The sequence below is a fragment of the Zonotrichia leucophrys genome, chromosome 2, assembly GCF_028769735.1.
Source record: "Zonotrichia leucophrys gambelii isolate GWCS_2022_RI chromosome 2, RI_Zleu_2.0, whole genome shotgun sequence".
Taxonomy (NCBI): domain Eukaryota; kingdom Metazoa; phylum Chordata; class Aves; order Passeriformes; family Passerellidae; genus Zonotrichia; species Zonotrichia leucophrys.
The window spans coordinates 22,293,659-22,303,159 of NC_088171.1; the positions used below are offsets into that span (position 1 = coordinate 22,293,659).

At 41.8% G+C, this 9,501-nt stretch overlaps 1 protein-coding gene across 1 annotated transcript; it reads left to right on the forward strand.

Moving 5' to 3' along the window:
• Positions 1 to 911: 911 nt before the first annotated feature.
• On the forward strand, positions 912 to 9,461 carry ACBD7 (acyl-CoA binding domain containing 7). Its single transcript, XM_064704224.1, has 4 exons — positions 912 to 1,228; positions 8,812 to 8,929; positions 9,033 to 9,095; positions 9,182 to 9,461. The coding sequence occupies exons 1-4, from the start codon at positions 1,217 to 1,219 to the stop codon at positions 9,253 to 9,255; spliced, it is 267 nt and encodes an 88-aa protein (XP_064560294.1). The 5' UTR covers positions 912 to 1,216; the 3' UTR covers positions 9,256 to 9,461.
• The last annotated feature ends 40 nt before the right edge of the window (positions 9,462 to 9,501 follow it).

Sequence of the window (9,501 nt, forward strand, 5' to 3'; positions counted from 1 at the left end):
GTGAAAAACGCCAATCACTTGAGGTTTTTTTAAATTTTAAAAGTTTAATAGTAATAAAATGGTTATAAAAATAGTAATACAATTAGAGTAATAATAATTTGGACAGTTTGTATTAGGACACTATGAGACAATAGAACCAAAGAGTTACGGACGTCCGGGTACCTTTTTCTGGGCAGCAGGAGCCTGAAAAAGGACACACGTTAACAAAGGATTAACCCTTAAAAACAATAGTTCGTTGCATATTCATACATTTCATGCATGATGCATAAATTCCATTCAAACACAGGATTCTGTCTTCATCAACTTCTCTGAATCCTGACAGCGCCTTTGAGGCGGGAAGAAGTTCTTTTCTTCTGATAAGAAGGCAATAAATAAGTTTTCTCTGAAAGACTTAGGTGTCCTGTGGCTGCTATCTCACTGCAAGTGTTTTCTTCAAAAAAAGTATTCTACATAGCATCGTTTCTATTTTAACATTTTTTATAACCTAAAACTATATTTAACACATTAAGAGAATTAATACAGCATTACATTCTAACACAACACATATAGTATTCACTTTAACATTTGCCAAAAGCCAATCATAGAATACGCATTTTTCACATACATAATTGTATAGAGGCATGAATATAAATAATTCGTTGATACAAGAGAGATGGATTTTTTTTCTTCAGTGGTTACACTTGTGGGGTAGTTTATCAATTGATTTAATATTTTTATTCTATACTTAGTAGACCAAATTGAAAATCAGCTTTCACAGTGTATTTTGTGTGTGTAGCCACTTGTGTGAGGCATCCTTGAGATGACCCTCGTGTTTTTAGAGCTGCAGCTGAAGGGTGCGAGGTCCCAGGTTGCTGGACATGGACAGGGGCAGGGACTGCAGCAGAAGGAACATTTCCAGTAACTGGACTGGTTGCACTTCAAATCAAGAAATTCCTTTGTCAAACAAACGGCTTGGGAATCTTTCTGCCCTCAGCCTGGCAGCCTAATCCGCAGTGGTGCGGCTGGAGCTGAGGCTTTCAGCGGAACCCGCGGGGGCTCCGCGCTCCGTGCCCCCCGCCCCCGAGCCGAGGGCGCGGCGGCAGCAGCGAGTCCCCGAGCGCTGCCGGGCTGAGCTCACGGGCACGGGCCCAGCGCCGCCGCAGCCCGCTGGCACACGCGCCGCGTCCCGCCAGAAGGAGAAGGAGCGAGGCCGTTCCCTGCGCATCCCCGCAGCATCATGACTCTCCAGGTACGCAATTCTGCATCTGGGGGGACAGGCGAGGAGAAGGATGTGCTGTGCGTGTGTGTGATGCCGTGGTGCGGACTGTGGTGCTTCTTCCGCGTAAAGATTTTTACTGCAGAATCAAGGTTACCTTGTGGCAAGGGAAATCTGCCTGAACCCTTGGAGGTTAAATAGTGCATTACTTTTCACAAGTGGAGGATGAGAAGCAAGCTGGTTAATATGAACTGTTTCGTGGGTCATGTAATATTTTGGATTTTTTTCATGGGTTCAGAGTATGCATGAATTATGTTTCTCCAGGCGTGCATCTGGGTTTGCTAGGACTGAGTTAGACATGGAAAGGCAGGTACATACTTATGTTTTTAGGATCTAACTGGTTGCTTGGAGCTGTTAAAGGAGGAGCGAAACTTCTAACGCTGAGACAGTGCTATATGTGCATTTGGGAAGTGTAAATAATTTTTAAATAAGTTGTGCGGATTTTTTAGGGTGTATGCATCTTCGGACTGCTACAATTTGATAGGTTTGTGTTTTGGTAGGAGAGCTTCTACTTACCTTCTAACTAGACAGAGTGCTTCTTTTTATGTACTCTCTGATTGTAGCTTTAAATAGCTGTTGAGGAAATTATCTTCATTGCTGGCTTTTAGCCTCCTACCTTTGTGGGAGACTATGAATACTTCCCTTGTCCCGGCCATGTCCTGATAGATTAAGCTGATTTTCTTCTTTAGGCTTTCCTATTATCCCTTTCACTTTCAAGATTTGCAAGCTCTTCTATCCCTGTCTCATTATGTCTGCCTCAGCTTAGTTAGTGTGCATTTTGCAAAGAGTGAGCAGCACAATGCTGTGACCTAGATGCAGTGAGTGCATTGCCAGCAGCTTAGCAATTTTCTTCTGAGCTGCAATTATGCTGAATAGCACAGAGGTTTCATTGTGCTGTGTTACAGCTAAGAAGAAATCTCTTTCTTACATGGGTCAAAATTGCCAAATCCCAACATAACACTACCTTTGCATCATTAATAATTGCTGAAATTACAGCTTGTTTTATTCTGCCTTAAACTCAGTCTAGCAAGTGAATTTGTTAGCCTGATGATTTTAGCAATGAGCCATAAATTATGATAAGAAAGAGCTGAAGGCAGTATGATATGCTGTTCCATAACTGCATAGAGTTACACTTAAACATAAAAATCAGTGGTTGAAATTTTAAGATGCCATACGCATTCTGCATTAGATATTATAGAGCTTGTCTGTCCACACTGGTTTGCTTGACAATTACCAACCATATCCATAAATTTACTGAATCTAGCTGTATGGGAATGAGGACAAATGAATAAAATAATGTTCTCTTTAGTGAGGTGGTAAAATACTTTTAAGTTTTGCAAACTGCAAAATATTCGGCAGTAAATGAAGAATTCATTCAAGCTTTTTTCTTCACAAAAAGACAGTGTCTGATAATGGTCTGATAATTTGTGCTTTTATCTTTAAGGCACACGTATATGTTTATGACTGTATATATTTTTATTCTTTTTATTTGAGGAGTTAAAGGGAATTTTATCGGCACATGATTAACAGAAAATTATATTTTTACAGGCTGCTCATAAACATGTTGTGTAAGCAGGCAAATCCTAAGCAACAATCTGTGCAGAATGATTGGCTAGAGGAGGATAAAGAACAGAAGGTTTAGTATTTAGATTTCATTTCTGCACCTTTCTTGCTCTGTAAGATATGCCTTTGCAAATCTTTAAACTATCTTGTGATACTTGCCTATAGATGCAAATAGAATAAAATTACAGGAAAATAAGGTTATTAACTTAATGGTTTCCTTAACTTTTTATCTTTTGTCTTGTACAATTGAACAGAGCTTCTGGTTCATTCTTACTGTGAACTTGTCATGGTTTAACACTACCCAGCAAATAAGTACCATGCAGTCACTTGCTCGCCTGCTGCAGCTACGATGGGATGGGGAGGAGAATTGGCACTAAGGAGAAGGGGGAGGAAGCAAAAACTCATGGGCTGAGATAAGAATAGTTCAATGATTTTTTTAAAAAGTAAAATATAATACTGTGATAGTAGTAATGAGAGAGAGAGAAAAAGAGAGAGAGTGCATGTGCAGTTAAACCCAGGAGATGCATGTGATGCACAATACAATTGCTCACTACCCACTGACCAAGGCTGAGCCCATCCCTGAGCAGCAATCAGTCTCTTTTGACCAACTCCTCCCAGTTTCTCCTCTGGGTATGGATGTTCTGTGGTGTGGAATATCCCTGTGGCCAGTTTGTGCAGCTGTCCCCGAGGTGTTCCCCTCCCCTTCCCCAGATTCTTGTGCAGCTCCTCATGTTCAGAGCATGAGATACTGAAAAGTGCTTGGCTCAGTGCAAGCACTGCTCGGCAACAACCAAATCACTGTGTTACCAACATTATTCTCATCCTGCATCCAAAACACTGCACTGTAGCAGGTACTAGGGAGAAAATTAACTGTACCCCAGACAAAACCAGGACAGAAGTTTAGATCAGAAAACAATTCCAGACTTGTGGAAGATTTCCACAGATTTGAATGGTCCTTGTACATCAGTGCTGGCAGAAGCTCACATGTTACTACATAAGCTCATAAGTTACTACATAAGTAGTAACTTATTTAATTTAATGTTAACAATGTGGCAACCTAGTTATGGTTTACTATTGATACAAATTTTAAATCTTACAATTAACAGAGTCCTACTATTGTTTGCACCTGTGTGGATAATATTAAGAGATGTCTGTAATGGAGGAGTCAGTCATAGTTATAGTCAAGAATGTCACATTTCTAATGTTTGGCTTAATAATGAAATATTTATTTTAATAAAATTGTAGCTATAAAAAATGCCTTGAGCAGTAGGTCATCACATTTATTTTTGTAAGTGAATGTCCATCCCTTTTATACATCTGTACCAATAGCATGGTACAGATTTTTTTAAATGCTTTGCTTTCAGGACCATCGAATGTACAGTTCAGTTTCTTTGAACCACTATTTTTAATTCTTTGGTAGGGTAGTTTGCGTTGCTAATTTTGTTTCCCCTCGTTAAATGCTTCTCCATTAGAAATGCTGTACCTGTGCTAAGAACACTTGTTAGTGCATGGGAGTTTCTGTGTCATTACACTTGCCTTGCCACCTCAGTAGGGAACGCCCTCACATGCCAGTGCTGCATGCCTGGGGCACGGCACAGCAGCGTGGCACGGCCAGAGTGACTCAGGGCAGGCTGGGCTGCCAATTCAGAGCATGTCAGCTCCTCTGCAGCCCCCATGTCCCTGCCTCTTCCTCGAGGTGAGCACAAAGTGGAACAGGCCTGTTTTCATGGAAGGATAAGGCACTTGACTGTCAAAAAAAGCCCCATGAGCAGTCTCACAGGGACTGTGAGCTCAGACTCCTGCTTGTGGCAGTGTGTCTGTCCCCGCTGCTCCCACTGAAGGCACCCATGCTGTGCCTAAGACACAGGGCAAGGTGCTTCTGTCCCAAACCCCAAATTCTCTGCCTGTGCTGGTGGGACTTCCTGGCCCCAAACACATGGGTTCATCATTCTGGGTTTGCTGCTGAAAGGAAGAATTGTGTTACTTACTTACTTACTTACTATGGGCCTCAGCAATTTTTGGTGAAAAATTAAAAATTATCTTAACATCTGAACTTGTTGAAGCATTTCAGGTTGTTGTAGCAAATCCAGGTACTGTTGCTGTGCAGGAGGAGACCAAGAGACAATACAGCATAAGAAGAAAAATTAAAATTTCAAAACTTTCATGAAAGCAAATATTAATATTAGAAAAAAAACTGAGAAGGGATACTGTAAGGCTGTTTCAACATTATTGATTCAGCTTTTTTATGTAGTCTAGAGCATACAATTTTGGTTTATCTAAATTACAAATAATATATATACATAACATATGAACGTATTCTGAGCCTTTTGATTTTTTATTCTAGAAAAATCCTGTAATTTTTTTGCAGCACTCCCAAATGCTTGGTTGGTAAAAAAAATAAATCTACAGTGTTCTTAAAAGAAATCAGACACAAAAAACTGGACTTAAAGCTTCATGTTTTTCTGTGGTTCTATGGTATAGTTGCATTTTAGTAACATTGAGAATTATTTTTATTAAAACAGGAGCAAACTACATAAGTAATTACATGTTTCAGTATATAAAGTTCTAGATTTAAAAATATAATTTGGAATTAATTTAATCTAGAATTTAGTGCAGAAACTGCCAAATCATATACTTTATTGAATGACCAAGTGTCAGATCTTTAAGAAGACAAATGGCAATTGGAATCTGCCTAATTCTCAGAAGAATTGCTGTATTCAAAATAGAACAGCAGCATTTCTCAAACTTAAAACAGTCATTTTCAATTTTAGCACACCAATTCTTCTCTGTACTCCTCCCTCTCTGGGCATTTGGATCAGGGAGGCCTTGGTGGGAATCTCCCAGACACTTCTGCTTGTCATTTATACAAGCATTAAGGTTCTCATTGAGTTGAAGGATTATTTGTTAAAAAGCATCTGCATTGTTGCAGGGTTTTGGTCTTTTCCTTTCATTTCACTTCAAGGGTGCTATGAACTGAGAGACCTTCAGATGTGTATTGCCATCATGAATCCTTTTCATCTAATGTTCTGTGAAATTACAGCTGCAGTTTAAAGAATATTCAAGATTTAATTGCTGTTTTGCAGGGCGCTAGAATGCCTTTTAAATCACACATCATTATTTTTTTTAAAACATTGCTTTTAAATGCACCTTTTTGCCTGCTGTTCCTTGTTGCAACACTGCTGTTACAGATGTACATCCTCCTGTGGCAAGCACTTTTGTTCTTAGAAGGCTTGTGCCTTCCCTTTGCAGGTTTCATACAGCAATTCAAAATTTGCATAAAATCAGAAATTCCTCAGAAGTTTGTATCTGGCAAATCTCATTAGCCAAACTAAATTTCCAGACCAAAATAAAAAGTGAATTCCATCTTAGGAGGCAAAGGTGACTCACTTGGTGGTAGAGTGGCTAAGTTTCAGTGCAGGAAGCTGCAGGGCACCCAGCTACCTGTCCTTACCCTGTTTTGCCTGCTGCTCCTGCCTCCTGCAGCCACCAGCTGGCGTGTCCTTACAGCAGTGAATGTCATGATTCCAGGGAAGGGCCTTTCTGTGGGGAAAGATGCTTGAACATCATTCTCTAATTGAATTACTACTCATTTTTCCTTCTTAAATTTAAAAAAAGAAATAACCTTTCTCTTGTGCTTTCTCTTGTACTTTCTCTCTGTTCAAATACAGAATGCTGTCGTGAACCTAGCTCTCATTCATATTTGCTTATTTCCATCACCTGACCCACCCAGCACAGTCACTTGCCAAGGAGAAAGGCATCAATTAAGGAGATAAACATGCATTATGTTTTCTTTAAAAAAAAAAATCAAATCTTTTCTGTAACTAAAGGGAAAGGTGGTATAAAGAAGCACAGTGCAGACTTCTGAGGTAATGCCAGGATCTCAGTGATGTGTAAACAGAGCCACAGTACTCATGCTCAAATCATTGCTGACTTTTACACAAACTTTTAAACTGAAGTAGTGTGTTGATGCTGGATAAATGCTGGTATCCACCAAAGCCACTCACTCACTCTCCTGCAGCTGGATAGGGGAGAGAAAATTTTAACAAACAGTTCATGGGTTGAAATAAGGACCAGGAGAGAGATCGTTCATCAAATACCATCAAGGCAAAAGAGGCTCAACTTAGAGACACAAAGTGAATTTATTTCTAACAAAATCAGAGCAGGATAATGAGAAGTAAAATAAGCCCTTATAAACACCTTCCTCCCTTCTCAGCTCTACCCCCTACCCCAGCAGTGCAAGGGGACAGGGGATGGGGGTTGTGGTCAGTTCATGACCCATGGCTTCTCCTGCTGCTCAAGGGGAGGAGTTGTTCCCCTGCTGCACCGTGGGGTGGCACAGGAGACAGTTCTCTGTGAACCTCTCCAGTGTGAGCTCATCTCATGACCAGCAGCTGCCTGTGACTGCTGCAGTGTGAGTCCATCCCATGGGAACAGCTCCCTGTGACTGCTGCAGTGTGAGCCCATCCCATGGGAACAGCTCCCTGTGACTGCTGCAGTGTGAGTCCCTCCCATGGGAACAGCTCCCTGTGACTGCTGCAGTGTGAGTCCCTCCCATAGGAACAGCTCCCTGTGACTGCTGCAGTGTGAGTCCATCCCACGGGAACAGCCCTCCCAGGCTGCTGCACTGTGGGTCACTCCTCCACGGGATGCAGCCCACCAAGGACAGGCTGCTCCAGCCTGGGAGCAGGGCCCCTCTCCAGGTTCTCCACAGGATCACAGCCTCCTCCCAGGCATCCCCGTGCTCCTCCCCGGGGGCTCCTGCAGGGGCTGTGGTGGATCCCTGCATCCCCCCGGCCTCCATGGGCTGCAGGGCACGGCTGCTGCCCCCGGCCTGCCCCCCGGCCTGAGGGGAATCTCGGCCCCGGCGCCTGGAGCGGCTCCTGCCCCTCCTGCGCTGCCCTCGGGCTCTGCAGGGCTGCTCCTCTCCCGTTCTCGCTCTGCTCTTCTCTGGCCGTGGTCACAACTGGGCAACCACTGCTTGTTTATTTTCCTCCTTAAATCTGTTACCACAGAGGTGTTGCCGCCATTTCCAATCGGCCTGGCCTTGCCCAGCAGCACATCCATCTTTGGAGCCACCAGGGATTGGCTCTGCTGGGCATGTTGGAAGCTTCTGGCAGCTTCTCATGGAAGCCACCCTTGTAGCCCCCCCCAGCCCCAACTACCAAAACCCAGGCCATGCAAAACCAATACCCTGGTTTTGTATATTTTAAGTATTTGTGCAGGATATGTGCTTCTGTAAATGCAGATCCAACTCAAAAGCTAAAATAATTGTTGAAACCAGCATATAGCATGTTAAAGTGCTTGTATCAGTCATCATTAGAGTGGTAACCTGATGGGTCTGTAGTCACTATACAAAATCTGTCTCTCTCTGAAATGTTCTGGGCATGAAACAGAACTCCAAACCTTAGCCTGAGTCCTGCTGTATAGCAAGAATGGCTACAGCCTCAGGTTGATGCGAGTGTGTGATTCAGTGATGAAAGTAGTAAATTTACACTTTACTCTGGTGTTCTGCTGTGTTTCAGAGATGACTGTGGAAGGTGGTCCTGGCTCATCTCCATGAGGTACCTCTGTGCCAGCTGTTGATCACCTACTTCCCTGTCAGCAGAGCAGAGGGAATGGAGGGTGAATTGGGCAGTAGCACTCAGAGGGGATTTGAGCTCCACCAATTGAGCCAGCACAGTGTAGGCAGGGTCAAAACAACTCAGAGATTACTGTGGGGTGTAAAGTTCAGTGAATGGCTTCATACCTGCAGTGTGACTGTAAAAGACATATACATCACATAAATTGTGGAGGCTGCCCCTATCAACCATACAACCCTATATCCCTTTCTAGAAATGTACACATTTATGAAGCTTCTTTCATGGGAAGAAGCCTTGTCTGATTTCTAAACTCAAGTGAGTAATTGAGAATATCTAATGATATTACTGTGTGTCTTATAACTCATGTTTTTAAAACACCCCTTGAGAGGAGAACCCTTTCTGTTCTTTCATCAGGCTGACTTTGATGGTGCTGCAGAAGATGTAAAAAAATTAAAAACAAGACCAACTGATGAAGAACTGAAGGAACTATATGGATTCTACAAACAGGCTACTGTTGGAGATATTAATATTGGTATTACTATATATACTTCACATTTAATCACATGTCTTGATAAAATCAATCTAATGTGATATAAATCTGCATGATAACCAAAGCTATGCATTTATTTTGACAGAATGTCCAGGAATGCTAGATTTGAAAGGCAAAGCCAAATGGGAGGCATGGAACCTGAAAAAAGGTGTTACACCAATTAAATTTACATCCTGTAGTCAAGTTTATAGGATGACAAATGAGAAAGATAATGACTCCTACTTTCCTTTGCAGGTTTATCAAAGGAGGATGCCATGAATGCCTATATCTCTAAAGCAAGAGCAATGGTAGAAAAATATGGGATCTAGAATATTCAAAATAATTCCCACTAATACTTAACTCTTCAGTAGCTAATGAACTAACTCTGTTGAGAAAAATGCAATACTAACTCCTCAGTGAGGTCTGACACTAATATCTTCTAAGCATAAGCTGTTTAACTGTAAAGGGTATTTACACATATAACCTATTTCTAGCTTGTATATGAATCTAAATAAATTTGAACTGAATAAATGAAGTTTTCTGTGAGAATTATGGATTTTTTGGGTATTAAATTA